Source organism: Lagopus muta, chromosome 3 (genome assembly GCF_023343835.1).
Source record: "Lagopus muta isolate bLagMut1 chromosome 3, bLagMut1 primary, whole genome shotgun sequence".
Lineage (NCBI taxonomy): Eukaryota > Metazoa > Chordata > Aves > Galliformes > Phasianidae > Lagopus > Lagopus muta.
Window position 1 is genome coordinate 84,812,884 of NC_064435.1, and position 15,618 is coordinate 84,828,501.

Genomic DNA, 15,618 nt, shown 5'->3' on the forward strand with positions numbered 1-15,618 from the left:
AAACTATAAGGACAGTGATAGAGATTCCTGTTCCCATCAATAAAAGAACTGTAGCAGAAGGATTAGAAGGAGCATCCACAAACCATCTTGTGCCTAGTGACCACCTAGTTACCTCTCACACTGCATCAGCCCAGAGCATGGTGCACTGAGTGCAGAGGATAGCAGTGTCTCCCAGAGGCTCCTTTGTGGCAGCTCTGCTATTGCCATCCCCAGCACAGGTTGGATACTGACCTTACAGTCTGGCTCGCATTGTGTGCAAAAGGCACAGTGAAATCTCTCAGAGTATGACTTCACTGTGGCATCTGTTGCCCCACAGCAACAAATGCTCCAATTTCTAGGCATCCATCAAGTTTACGTCTGCAAGTATGCTTAACTGATTTAAAGAAGGTTATGCTGTTTGGTTTTAACTATTTGAATTCAAAGCTGTGCTGCTTGTTAATAATGTAATAAACAAGGATTCATGCCTTAACATGATGCAGTTGCATCCCTCTGCAGAAGAGAGTAAAAAAGGTTGTGGCACTGATATTTCACATTAAAAATTAAAATGAATCCTAGTTCATGATATTGCAGTTGGTTTTTCATAGCCTTTTGGGGTGATTAACTGTTCTTTCATTCATGAAATAAAGTACTGAATACTTCAGTTACTCTCCTTGTCAAAACAAATCAATAATGTTTCTATTCACAGGAGAGAAAATGGGAAATGACTGTTTCCTTTACTGCAGCAATTGTTATTTCATAGTATTGATAGACAAAAGGGTCTGTGGAACTGACATTTGGTGTTAAAATCTTAAAACTATTTTTCCAAGCAAGACTGTGGCCTGTGCAGATTTTTAAGATACACACATCTAATTTAGGAGATTAGTTGTACCAAATACTGCTTTTTTCTAATGCTTCTGTCAGTACTTCTTTTCCCTTAATTGCATAAACTCTGGATGGAACCCAGTGGAAATCATATTTCAATATATCTCATTGGACATTTCAGCCCAGAAATATTGAAAGCCTTTTAAAACTGCACAGATCCCAGATCTACTTTCTTCTGTTTAAAATTCAGTAATGTGCTCCCGTCTGTTTCATGCATAAGATAGACAGTGACATCCAGAGCTTTACTGTTCCTTCTGACACTACTGGGTCACTGCTCTTGGGCCAACAATCTTGAGGCATTTGTTTTTGCTGATCAGTCTTTCTCTTGAAACAGTCCTACATGATAGCATAATAGCCTTTCTACTCCATTTAATATTGATTCCAAGGCTGGTGATTTGGGGGATTATTTTCTTTAATAAAGGAGAATCTCATAGACGAATACAGATTAGTATCCTGCTCTCCATTTTATTTAGTTGTTTCCTATATTAATTATTTTCTCTTCCCTGTGTCTGGTTTTTCGTTCCTGATAGAGTAGAATCTCAGCTCTGTTCCATTTTCCATCAATCATATTCCATTGATACACACACCAGTTCCACATTTTGTCTGCTGAACTGATCTTATACTTCACAATCCTTCCTTCAACCAGGACTGTGAGTGTGGACAGGATGAAAGAAAGAGTGAAACACCCCCTTCTAGCAATCTTTATGGGTTTTTTGTTTGATTGGTTTTTTGTTGTTGGTTTTTTTTTTGCAGATGGGGTCTCTGGAATTCAGATAGCCTAGCAGCATCTGAAGAACAATATTTGATTTGCCAATGCACTACAGTTTTGGCCAAAGAAAAATGAGCTGTCTCTCTGTACCAGAAAGAAAGCCAGAAGTTATTTTGCTGTGTTTGACCTTGAGAAAGCTACTGAGCTTCTCTTCCTCTAGCTGCTTAAAACTGCAGTTAATTCCCAGATCTTTTTTAGTTTTATTGCAGACACTACAGAGCATTAGGTTCATTTACACACTTAAGACTTCTGATGCCCAAAAAAAATCTGGTACTTAAAACATCAATTTGTAAACTATTCTTAGAAGGGAAATCTATCCTTTGTTGTAATATGATTATTAAGACATCATTTGCACTGCCAGCGTGCCTTCATTTTCCCTGATAAATTACCAGGTATTTGATAGATTAAGAAGAAACAAAAAGAGGTGTGATTTCCATGTAACCTTTTTTCTGCAACGTCTGTTGGTAATTTTTACCTACTGCAAACAGATTTCAGCTTCAACCCAAAGTATATATGTTCAGCATAAATCACAGAGTCATAGAATCACAGTATGGCCTGGGCTGAAAAGGACCACAACGATCATCTAGCTTCAACCCCCCTGCTGTGTTCAAGGTCGCCTATTCTGGTGATTTTTTACCAGTCTGTGACACATCTTAAGAGATACTGAAGCTCCATTATTTCCCACTAGCATCCACCAAAGGCTTGATCCTCCTGACTGAATTGAAATTGAGAGGAAGGACCATGCCCAAAAGGATCTCAGCAAAAGGTAGTAATAGGGGAAGCTTTAGAAAGCCTCTTATACCATCGTAATATGCCTTTAACTCCAACTTAGTAGCTTCTTGACCTGAAGCCTAGAGAATTCTTCATCAGACTGGTAAGACAAGAAATGATTTCAATTACTCTGTGGACTGGTGTACAATAGGAACTGACTCAGTGCATACACTGAGAAGCTGTTAAGTGTCTGTATCTCACCCTGGACTAGAATTGAATCCATGACAGAGAAGCAGAAAAGTGTGCTGTCCAAAAGAGTTTGTGAGACCGTTTCCTCTGGGACGTAGAGTTCAGCTTCAGACCATACATTCACAAAATGAAATGCATTTAATATTCCTGACAGTGTCTTATAAATCATATAAAATGTATTTGATTCAGAAAACATTTATCTTCCAAAAAGCTTGTCAAAATAAGTGCTTTTTGTCTAACTTCAGTATTACTTAAGGTAAGAAACACATGATATCTCTGCCTTCCTTCTCTCTGTCTCTCGCATATACCCAAACAGTATCAATGTATATACAGTCATTTGAGTTTTTGTTTTAACTAATAAGTACAGGACAGTGTCCTATGGATCAGAACATGCTGGTAGGAGTGAAACTCCTTATTCCAGATCTAAGAGACTATGATGATAGAGGAGAAGCATATGCTTTTTCCCACAGATTTTACAGGAGGTATTTCACTTTTTTTTCTATTTACATTTTTTTTCTGTAACATGAGCCACTTATACACCTAAATTCTGATTTTTCATGAATATCTTTTCCCAGTAGGCATTCAAGGCCAGGCTGGATGTGGCTCTGGGCAGCCTGGTCTGGTGGTTGGTGACCCTGCACACAGCAGGGGGTTGGAACTCAATGAGCATTGTGGTCCTTTTCAACCCAGGCCATTCTACGATTCCATGATTCATTAGAAATATTGGAAGCTGTACTAATGTAACATTTTTGCCATTTTAATCACATAAGAATAATACAACAGTAAGTGCATAGTCAGCTATGAATTATTCAAATGTATGCATTAAGATACATTTATCTTTCTAAAACAAGTACGTGCTTAGCTATGGCTCTGTACTCTAATGGCAAAAGATGAAGCTGATTTAGAATGGACAGTTTAAAACAACAGTGTGCTTTTCAACTAATAATGCTGAAAAACGTTGTGGTGTAGACCACCTATGTTTTTTTTTTTTGCTAATGACCCAGAGGAGTTTATACTCAATGAAGATATACAGTGACCTTGGTACATCTTTCTTAAGCATACTGCAATAATGCATGTATTTCACAAGCTTTGTTTCGACAGCTGACTTTGCCAAAATGATGTGAAGAAGGCTGAGTATAGTCAAGAAAAACACAAAACATTAGGAAAAATGAGGGACTTAAAATAGAAAATAGTTTTAGCTAGAAAATGGATGATTCACAAAAATTACAATGAGAAGACTTCTATTTCTAGAGCAGTAGTTCAAATAAAGATTAGGTGTGGTGGTTTGTAAATCTTGTTTCCGTTTGATACCTGCTTGGTAACCTACATTGGTGAGCCACTTTGATATCTGCTGCCCTGTGCACATATGGATGAGTCCGTAACCTACATCCATCCTTCACGGAGCAGTGAAGCACCAAATGCTCCTGGGTGCTGAACTATTTTCTGCTGCTTTCATTTGTGTTTCCAGAAGGGACTTAGCCAACGTGCACTTACTCTCTGTGAACGTATTGTTTTCAAATCAGGTGAATTAATGATTCAGTGGCTGTGGTCACCATTCTTTTAGCAATATTAACAGAATTTCTTTATGCTAGTTTCTCTTGAAAATCCAGGCTTCTGAATTTCCTGCTTTTCTTCTTAAAGGAGCTACAAAAAAAAATAGGTTATATAGCAAAATTATTTTTCAAATGAAATTAGTAAATTGAATTTTTTTGTAAATGTAGCACTATCTTGGGAGTTAATTTTTTAAAGGCTGTAATACATTTGTGTGTCATTAAGAGAATTCACCTGGTGAGTTCTAATACTACTGCTGCATTAAAAATATCTTAGATGGAACCTACTGAAGTCTAACACAAATTCACAAGCCAGCTTTTTGTGAGTTTTTCATGCATTTTGGTGTGAAACATAGAATATCACTAAGAAAATGGAGTTCCTCTTTTCGAGGCATCCAGTAAAACTATGCAGCTTATTCTTGTTTAGTCTGTGATAATAAATGTTGCAATTAATAAAATGATTCCTTAGAAGCTGAACACAGTGATAACAACATGGTATGGTTTACTCACAGGATCTGAAGCCTTTTATTCTCCTTGATCCCTAAGCTCATTGTGTCCTAGCATTATGTACCCAAAAATACATTTTTATAACATTCTCTAGGATGTTATTTGGCAGCCACTTGAGAGTCTGTGTTAAATTTAGATTAGAAAAAAAGAGAAATGTTTCAAGTTGACTTCACAGAAAATCATTTAAAGAGTTTTTTGGATTTTTTGTTTTTTTTTGTTGTTTTTTTTTCCCAAGATGTGGAATGCCTCTTGTACTCTGAGTAGTACTGAAGAGAATTGAGGCTTCTTAGCACTTGGTAAGGTCACTCCCATATTGAGTGCTTCAAGTGCAGCTTGGTCAGCACATTTGCTTTCACTCTTGAATTCTTGTACAAAGTAAAATGAGAATTTGACACAGAGAGTGTCCAACAGGCACGTGTTCCTCACCTTTCATGCACTTGTTGTCTCAGCTGGGACTTGGGAGGGAGAACAGTTTCTCCCCAGTAAGGAATAAACTTCAGCAGACATCATCAGGGGGAAGTTTTTCACTTAGAGGGTGGTGAAGCACTGGAACAGGTTGCCCAAGGAGGCTGTGGATGCCCCATCTCTGGAGGCATTCAAGGCCAAGGCTGGATGTGGCTCTGGGCAGCCTGGTCTGGTGGTTGGTGACCTGCACACAGCAGGGGGTTGGAACTGAATGATCATTGTGGTCTTTTTCAATCCAGGCCATTCTATGATTCTGTGATTTTGTGATTCTATGATCATTTTTGCCTACAGATCTCTGATTCTCATTTCACGATAGAAAAGCAACATGAGTGATGTTTGACTTCAGTCTTCAACTCTTCGTGTTCCTATTTCACTGCTTGTATTAGTGGGATCCTTGTTGAAAGACGCTGAAATCAGCACATAAGCAGAGCTAAACAGTAGATATTTCTGTTCTAGCTTCTTCTCAAAAAGGGATGTAAGACCATTGCTAAAAGCAGTGAGTGAAGCAACCCAGTCTTCCATTGCACTGTTTCCTTTTAGTTCATTTGTTTGTTTTTGTTTCCCAACAGCTCCGGTTTACACACAGGTGACAATGTTACAAAAACAGGACCTGGAGGCCTTCCAGACATGAGACAAGTGCCAACTGTTGTGATCGAATGCGATGACAATAAAGAAAATGTGCCTCATGAAGCTGACTATGAAGATTCTTCCTGTCTCTACCCAAGACAGGAAGAGGAGGAAGAGGAAGACGAAGATGAGGATAACTCGTTATTTACAAGTTAGATGCATTCCATTTTTCCTTTCTCATTTAATGAAGTTTTCCTCTGAAATCTTGATACGCAAAGAAACACGCGGCCTGCAAATTTTCTTTCTTGACCATGGCTTTGAGTATGAATTTAAACTGATTACCCTAATCCCTGTGGATAGTTCTCATGCAGAATTCAAATGACCTTTTTTGTTTTATCTTAGTTTACTTTCAAACTGACTTTGAGATTCACTACTCTAAGTGTCAGCAGTGTAGAGAAGCAATGACTTTGGCTTAAGTCAAGATCATCTCAGCAGGGTTACAGAAGTGCCACAGATAGATAATCAGATCTTATGAGCATTGTCAGTATTAAATCACATCCAAATCAGAAGTTTGCACATGCTTTTAGAGGGATAAAACCAGAGAATAAAACTCCTAAATGCAGGCCCAATAATAGAGGAAATAGTCTTGAAATTTCTATACAGGAAGATATGAATAAAAAGTGGGGAGGAGAATCTTATTTTTCTTCCTAGGAGCACACCTACTTAGAAAGTCTGTGGTGTGCAATTTAGATTACGATGGTAGAGAGACTTGTGCAGATGATTGGTATACAGATGCTCTGTTCTGCACAGGAATGCAGCACAGTTCTGCTTTCCACTCTGATGCATTTTACTTTGCAAACAATGTGAGAGTATGTGTGGGAATAAGTTGGTTTGTGTTTAGATCCCAGGTTTTTTTTCAGTTCTGTTTTTGTTCTTTAGTTTTTTTAATCTGTAAACCTGAAATCTTGACTTGATCTTACATAACTGAGGAAATGAATCTGATTTTACCATACAATGTTTTTGCATGAGGATAACTTCTTTTATTTTTCTGGAGTTATTTCATATTTGCATCATTGTTACTCAAACTGGGAATCAAATTTATATGCCCCATGATAACTATCTAACTGCTAACTGCTAACTGTAGGCAGTTCTATACTGACTTACAATCTGTTGAGGTGCTTGTATCAGCACAAAATGAATATAAAATGCCACTGCTGGATTATGTGTGATTTTATTCCGGTTTACCGTGGTCCATAGTAGTGACAAATATGAATAGATTAATTGACAGCTGTATTGCAACTGCAGTTTGGAGGGACTTTTGCCCCATTTCTGATCTCTGGGAAAAATAGCTGTCTTGGTGTGCCATCACCGGGCTGTCATGAAGATGAGGTACCTTACTTTGTGGTGACACAAAGGACATCTTGCCATCCTGCAGTTTGAGCTGAAGTTTCAGGCCATTCAATTTTTTTGCTCCTGAAAACCAACAGCAGTATAATCACACCATTTTTAAAGCACACACAAGTTTCTAAAACAGGCATATTTCATCATCTCAGAATCTTACCTTGCTTTGCAAGTGAAATCAGAATCTTTTGTCTTAAATGAAGAAGCAAAGCAGAAGTGTGTTATGTGGCATTTTCCTGACAAAGTCTAAAACCTCTTAGCGGCTTACGGTCTGCCCTGCACAGTCTGCTTTGGGTGCAAACCAAGGGAAGCAACCTTGTGCCGTGAAAGACCACTGATTTTCACCCTGTCTTTCCCACTGTCAGTGCCTGAGAAGCAGAATCAGCTAATTAATCAAGCTACTTAAAGGTCTATTCCACTTCTCATAGACTTGATTTTTTTTTTAATGCTAACTTGGATGTCTTGGTGTTACACTGCAATAGAGAGATGCCTCTCTCTTTCCACATGCTGTAGCTCTGCTGCCCTCTCAGAGGTTTAATTATTCATTCCATTATGAATTCCAAAACACCACAGATGCTTCTAGAAATTATGAAACAGGCCTTTATTCTCTATTTCCCTCTGCGGAGCAATATTCTTTTTCCTGTGTAACTACAAAATTCATCCTTTCTGTATTATGGCATGAATTGAGGCTAACTGAAAACCAGATGTTAATTGATGCCCCTTTTCCCACAGTCCATACCAGTGTAAATAAGAATGTAGCACCCTCCCTTGCCTGCCACTTCCTTGCCTGCTGTATGCTGGAATGTAATGATGACAGCTCCTTTGGCAGAGCCTCTCCTCTCTCCCACAGGTTCCCTGGCAATGAAAGTCTGCAGAAAGGACTCTTTAGCAATCAAACTCAGCAACAGGCCTTCCAAGCGAGAGTTGGAGGAAAAGAACATCCTCCCTATGCAGACTGATGAGGAGAGACTCGAACTTAGGCAGCAGATTGGGACAAAGTTAACAAGGTAGGAGATTGATGTTTTTCTAGCTCTTGCTTTTGGAAACATGTGGTGGGACACACCTTTTTTCTATATTCTGCAAACATCTGAGATCTGTTTCTTCACAATATGCAAGAGGAAAAGCCGTGGGAAAAAAGAAAAATGCTGTAAGAATTAAAGCTGCTGTAACATTCCATACAGAGGTTTCATTTTCCAGGTGTATGGTACAGGATCTTTGGTTCTATAAGTACATGCATGAACTACGTGGGTGTGGTTGTTTTCAGTGCACTGCTGGGATAAGTTCATCTTTGATAACATTTTGGATTGTAGCTGTTGGTGCCATTTGATAATCTGTTATTTTGACCAAGGGACAGAGGCATAACTTGCTCGGCTGACTGATTCGCCATTGAGTAGGCAAGTCTTCTTCTCATCCAAAATACTTTCATCCTTCAGTATTTTTTGTTGTGTCAGGCTTGAACAGATTTACTTTCGTACACTCTTTCTTCTTTATAACTGCATTTATTCACCAGCTGTTCTGTTTTTCTGTATTGTATGGAACATAGAGGGTACCCATTAATGAAACATTTCCATCAAGGATTAGTAAAGCAAGGCCAGGTAGGAATGTCTATGAACTTCCTGTGCTCTGGCCATAATTTCTGCAGTTGATCTAACTCTGTTACGTTATCAGCTCAGTTGTATGTAGAGCCAGTGAGTGCTATTGGTTGCCTTCTGGTTTAACCAAGAAATCCACAAGGAGGACCAGCCAGTCTTCTGTTGGCTTTTTTTCTTTTTTTCTTTTCTTTTTTTTTTATGGGGTGGAGGAGCATTGGTTTTATTGCAGGGATGCAGGACTCATGTATCCATTCTTTGGAACAAACCGCATTGTTCCAGTCCATCTTTGAAAGTCTTTCTTTGTGCTGAATCACACTTAGCTTTCTCCAAAACCTGTCTTAACTCTTCAGTATTTTTGTGAAGGGCTACAGCAGTGGTGACCAAAGATGGTGCTGCACTGTTGATGGGCACCAAAATTGTTCAATCCAGTCTTTGTTCAGCTTAATACCTTGTTAAATGAATGTGAAGCTGATGGTCCAAAAGAGCAATACAGGATAACAAGGTCCCAGTCTTGTTCTTACGTAATTAATTTTGAACCCTTTGAGGTGTGTGAGGAGTTGAAATTTTTATCTTTAGTGAATCTTGATCTGCATCACTTGACCCTACAATGACATTAAACAGCATTTTTTCTGTGCTGCCCATTTGCCTAGTGTATGGCAACTGCTGAGTCACAGCCTGAACCTCTGATTGACCACCTGAGGCGAGCACTGAGTCAGCCACAGGAGCACAGGTGAAGGCAATTCAGCTGTGTGCCGGAAGGGGGGGAGCCTGGCTGCACCTCTCCTAGACCTATTTAAGAGCTGGCTGCCAGTGGGGAAGGATCTCTGCTGGAGATCTGCTCTGCTGGAGTTTTGTGAGTGAGCTCAGGATAGGCGTAAGCCTTCTATTTGCTCTCTTTTGGTATCCCGGTCTGCTTTGCCTAACTCTCTTGTTTATTTTGTGACTATAACATCCTAATATTCTTTGATTATGCACCTAGATTATTTGTGTTTCTTAAAAGTTTTACTGCTCTGTCTAATGAAGGTAAATAATATAACTTGCAAATGTTGACTGTAGCTCACTGTGCTCCAGGTGATTTTCTTATTATAAATATTTGATCTCTTATGTCTCCAAAGCATGTCTTTTTTGACATGAAGTATGTTTCTTCAACATGTGTATTTTTAACACGGGGAAGCTTACTTTGGCAATACCCAGAACCCTTCCTGTGTAAGCCACCTATTCTCACAATGTCACTGTTTTTTTCCCCAAGTGCATTTGTATTAATATCTGTGCTTGTTCAGAGTTTGAGGTATAGTGCTTGAGTTTGTCTTGTAGCATGACTTAGAAATCACATGTGCTTCCAATAATTAAAACTAGGTATATACAAACAAAAACTAGCTGAGCTATTGCTGGTTCATTCTCATTTGTTACCTGTGTAATATCACTGAAATTGGTAGAATTCCACTAACCTTATCTGGAAAAACATACTTTTCACTCTGACCTTTTAATGACAAGTGTTTACCATTCAGTATCTCATCTTTTTGAATAATCAAGAAATATAAGGAGAAAACCGCTTTCCTCATCTCTAATATGCAGAAAAACACAGATGTCTCAGCATCAAAAAGAAGGGTGCGTGTCTTAACAGTGCCTTATATCTAAATGTGATGTATCAATGTATACAGGCTGACAAATATGAGATTGAAATAGAGGGAATATTTCAATTTGGGCAATATTTCTTTGTGTCCAGCCTTCATTACTCCATCTGTCTTTTGCCATTGCTTAGTAATTGTCCCACAGTAATGCAAATGCCAAGCAAAATTAAAGTGGTGAAGCATTTATAGTCTTTAGAGAAGATGTGAGATGCAGAATATAATTGCAGATGGCAATTTTGGATTTCAGAGGGATTTGTGCTATTCTACCAATGGTCCTCTGTAGTTTAAAATAACCAGCCAATGAAATTACATATGCTACTTACAGAAGTAGAAAAGGCAAAATAAAAACTTCAGCAGATAGTTATTGTTGTCTGTAATGGATCAAATAATTTTCAGCAAGAGGCTGATTAGGACACTTCAGTATTTATGCGTAATTCCTCACAGTATTTAGTTTAGAAGAGCTCATTAGCTGTACCATTTGGCAAATCAAAATTTAGTACTATAAAGAGAATGTTATTTTAAAAGAAGCTTACTGACTGGCATATTGAGAGATTGACCATTGGCATACTGCATTGGACCAAAATCATCCCAAGTATAGTCCAGCCTTGTTAGAGTTGCACCAAGAACCCACTTGGCTCAGCGCTTTTTTGATCATATCTTACTTAAAAGTAGCAGTAGCTGCAGAAAACATTTGTGGTTTTATTATTGCATCTGCCAGCTGGTAGGGAGACTCCTGAACTGGCTTAACCATGTAGCTGTTTCCCAAGTTAGCAGAATAGTGTCCTGGCAAATATTGGACCAGTTGCAAGGATGAGGCTGCAGAGGCTGTATCTTAGAGCAGAATATGGCCCACTACACATCTGAGTATTAGCTTAGTTATGAGACAGATTTGGACTGTTGTAGCGTACTAGACTGATGCTTCACTTGTAGCACAGAGTCCAGCTGGAGGTCTGTAATTAGTGGTGTTCTCCAGGGATCGGTGCTGGATCCAGTCTTGTTCTGTATCTTCATCAGTAACCTGGATGCTGATGGTACAAAGCTGGGAGGAGTGGCTGACACACCAGAAGGCTGTGCTGCCATTCAGCAAGACCTGGACAGACTGAAGACCTGGGCAGAGTGTACTGATGAAATTTGGCAGGAGCAAGTGTAGGCTTCTGAGGAGGAATAACCACGTACATCAGTACATGTTAGAGACTGACCTCCTGGAGAGCAGCTTGCAGAGAAAGACCTGGCTGTCCTGATGGGTAACAGGTTGGCCATGAGCCAGCAGTGTGCCTTTGTGGCCAAGAAGGCCAATGGCATCTGGGGGTGCATTAAAGAGTGTGGCCAGCAGGTCAAGGGAGGTGATTCTCCTCTTCTGCTCTGCTGTGATGAGCCTCTGGAGAACTGTGTCCAGTTCTGGTTTCCCTTTTTAAAAAGGACAGGCACCTCCTAGAAAGAGTCCAGCAGACAAAGATGATCAGTGACCTAGGGCATCTCCTGTAGGAGGAAAGGCTGGGAGACGTGGGGCTCTTCAGTAGAAGAGAAGGCTGAGAAGAGATCTCATAACTGTTATAAGTATCTGAAGTGCAAGAGTCAAGTTGGTGGGGTGCAGTGGTGTGCAGCAATAGAACAAGAGGCAACAGGCAGAAACTGTAACATGGGAAGTTCTGTACTAACACAAGGAGGAAGCTGTTTACTGTCAGAGTGACAGAGCATGGGACAGGCTGCCCAGAGAGCTTGTGGAGTCTTTCTCTGGAGATATTCAAGACCCATCTGGACACCTAACTGTGTGACCTACTGTAGGGAACCTGCGTTAGCAGGGGGCTGGTCTTGATGGTCTTTAAAGGTCTCTTCCAACCCCTACAGTTCTGTGATTCTATGATTCATGTGAGTGCTTCACTGATGTATATCCTGTTCCAAGGCTCAGCAAAGGCAGGCCCAAGCAAAAACTGATCTTATTGCAAAACATGCCTGTTCCACAGACTGTTTTCTGGCAATCCTTATTCAGCAATTGCAGCAGCTAATTAGAAGACCATCTCTTCTAAACAAACCAGAATGGATTCCTCCAAAATGTGACACTTGACTATGCAACCAGAAGCAAAAATAGTGAATTAAGATGCAGAACCACATGACTTGGGGATAGGAAGCAAATGCTGGAGACCATGTTCTTGGCTGTTAAAAACCCTTATAGTTCCATTAACTTCTATTCTGAAATGCAGACCATCTGCACAAATAAATCTTTAAGTGGGTATAGATTTCTTTTTGCTCTGCCTGCTGAGGTTCTCCCAGTCTTCTCCTCCATTTCATCCCTCTGGTGCTTGCATATCTTCACAAGCTACACAAGAAGTGCATGTAAGTGGCCTTAAGCTAGAAAGAAAAATAGAAGGTAAAACAAGGCCCAGAATACTAGCAAGCAGAGGGAGAAGTCAGATTTCTGCCTTCTGACTGTCATTCTGGCTGTCTAACGTTCAGAGAACCACTGGTTCCCCAGTCAGGTTAGAGCAGGATGAAGAGACTGAACTTTGCTTTCAGTGGAAATCAGTGAGAGGACTGATGTATTTCTGGGCTATGACTGCAAAATCAGGATACAGATATGATCTGGAACTGATCTTGGAGGCATTCTTGGTACAATGACAAAGACACGGCCTGTCAGGAGCCTCTGGCAAGGAGGAGGTCCAGCAGTGATAGGCAGAGCACAGCAATGCTGCATGTCTCCAGCAATTGTGTGGCTACCCCTTCCACCAAGGCAAGTGTTCCAGTGCCAGTCCCTGCATTTCTCTTTTCCCGAGAAATCATAGTGGTGATTTTAAGAGATCACACAAGCTTCTTCTGTCGATGTATTATTTAGTAAGCACAAAAGCCCTTTAAAGAAAATGTGTCTATATATTTCTTTATAGTTATACACTGCTTCAAACTTTGCTGAGGATTCTGTGCTCCCTTGATCTGGTAAGATGGTCCCTCTGCCATAGCTTGAGACATGTGTCTTTAGACTGTGGGCAATCTGTCATTTCATCCTATAAGGGAGGCTGTCTAAAACAGTCTCTTAACCCTCAATTGTAGCAAAGAGGCTCATCAGCAGTTAGATACAAGAGTCTTGAAGCTGAGATTTTGGTCCACTGCTTTTGAAGAATGCACGGCATTGTCCTTATCTGCTCTTACTGAATTGCTTTCCTCATGGAATAAGGTCAAGCAATTATACAAAAAATCTGATAATATAGAATGTTATGCTTCGCTTTGCCTAACAGTCAGAATTGGTGTTAAGGGACCTTGTTGTTTCTCAATACACCCTTTATCTCATCAGTGTCATGTCTGTCTCATCGGTATACTCCTGCCCACCTTAGGGCACAGGACAGGTTGACTACAAGTCACAAGGCAGGGAAGATTAAAGGCTACCCAGGTGAGCAGAGTGTCAGGGGACTGCTGCTGATCATCAGCAGACACCTCAGGCAATCCAGTAAGATTTTGCATTCTGTGCTGTGCTACTGCCAAGAGCTGTCAGTTGTTGGAGTCATATTTAACCGCACTGACTGTGAAAGCAAAGAGAGATGGAGTAGGGAAGCAGCCTTCTGCACATTAACAAAAATAATTAAATTAGAAACAAATAAATAAGAAAGTACCTTCTTGAAGTTTCCTGACGTTACCTTTTGCCTCTTCTATGACTTTGATTGATGGACATACAATTCCTGAGCTTGGTGATTGTGATACTGTGTATGTTCTTTTGGCTTTAAGGCAGTGAGTCAGTGGCAAGCCATGCTGACAGATATACAGTAGCACACTGCACTGTTTATTGTATAACCTTAGATTTATGCACTCTTTAATACATGATGGGATGCTATCCCTACAGCAGCAAGTGGAAAATATTGATCTGAAGCAATATAAATAACATACTGCAAGTATCAGAAGACAAAGAAGAAGAAGTAGGAAGATAGATCAGAGAGACTGTCTCTTTATGCACCTGGCTGTAAATATGTACATATGAAATATAGACATACCTGCCAGATGTGTTTGTAGTCCCATTGATGCTTTGGTAATAGTTGGAAGACGTCTGTGACTTAAAAATGTACTGTGAAAAGTCATACATCTTTGTTACGGAATGGCAAGTTTGACAGATGATGGTTACCTACTATCTTGATCAGAAAAGTAATCTAATCTCCACACTCCCCAATCAATACTATGTCTTCCCCAGGTGTGCTGAAAAACACTGCCTAGAAACAAATCCTGAGGTGAAATGGACTTGGTGAATTGCCACACACATAAAAAATTGCCATTGATTTTAAGTGTCATGTGGCTGCTGTGAGGTTTTTGCACTTGCTCACATCAGCTGTCAGTTATCTTTGTGTCTCTATGCGTGAGGGTGAGTGTTGAGGAAAAAGAGCATTGCGGAATGTTTGTAAACAGAAGAACCATACAGAAAGGTAAAAAAATTTAGGCAGTATGGGTAAAGGATAGCTTTTTCAGAGTCACAGTGAAGTTGGCAGAGGTGTTACCAGTGTTAAAGGAAGAGCTCATCTGCAGAGGTAGTTGGATCATTTTCTTTATTTGTCTTTAAAATTTCTTTTCATCTTGAACATAATGCTCATGGAAGACTGTCCAGTAGCTTTGGCCAGTTGTGGTTTTCAGGTGAACAAACCTAATAAAAAGCAGTGTGATGTTATCTTTGTGTTAGTGGCCATTCTCCTTCAGATGGATTGTTAGAACATGGTCCAAAAGAGATTTCTTACAAAGGTTGCATGTGACTGATGTTCCAGTTCAATAGCTTAAGCGTTTGTTTATTATTCATAACAGTCCCTAATCTATTGATTGCACCCATCCCTTGTCAGCTTGCTTTCACCACTTCTGTCCTGTCCATACGCTGTGTCAGGTGTCAACAGGCAGAGCAGGACTCCCCTACCTGGCCTCCCATGCTGGCGGTGTGCTGGCATGGCTGCTCTAAGTTTGCCTCCTGACTCGTTTCTCACATCAACAGATGCGAGATCTTTTATTTCAGACAAAAAAAAAAAAGATCTGAGCTTTGAGAGCAGGTCATGTGTTGCCATGTGGAGGAAATGCTGAGACTGGTAGTGGTGCATGGCCATGGCAGGGCACAGGCCACTCCGTAGCACCACAGTCACAGCTCCATTGGATGCTGGACTGTGAGGTATCTGGCCTCTGGAAATGTACAACAGTTCTTTCAGAACCCTGGGGGGAATGAATAACCCAAAGAGATCTTTTTATTTATCAAAATATTCTGTGGTGAAGAGACTCGGCTCTTTGAAGCAATTAATTATTTAGACTGTGTTGCAGTCCCAGTGAGGGGAGGCTTTTTTCAGCCAGATGATGGAAACGAGATGGCC

The 15,618-nt window shown here is 40.1% G+C and overlaps 1 protein-coding gene across 11 annotated transcripts in view; it reads left to right on the plus strand.

Moving 5' to 3' along the window:
- PHACTR1 (phosphatase and actin regulator 1) overlaps window positions 1–15,618 on the plus strand; it is a 291,827-nt gene that overhangs the window by 236,671 nt on the left and 39,538 nt on the right. For all 11 annotated transcript variants that reach the window (XM_048940524.1, XM_048940521.1, XM_048940525.1 and 8 more), the window contains 2 exons: window positions 5,682–5,890; window positions 7,931–8,087. In XM_048940524.1, the coding sequence (XP_048796481.1) occupies window positions 5,682–5,890; window positions 7,931–8,087 (366 nt within the window). The remainder of the gene's footprint in view (window positions 1–5,681; window positions 5,891–7,930; window positions 8,088–15,618) is intronic.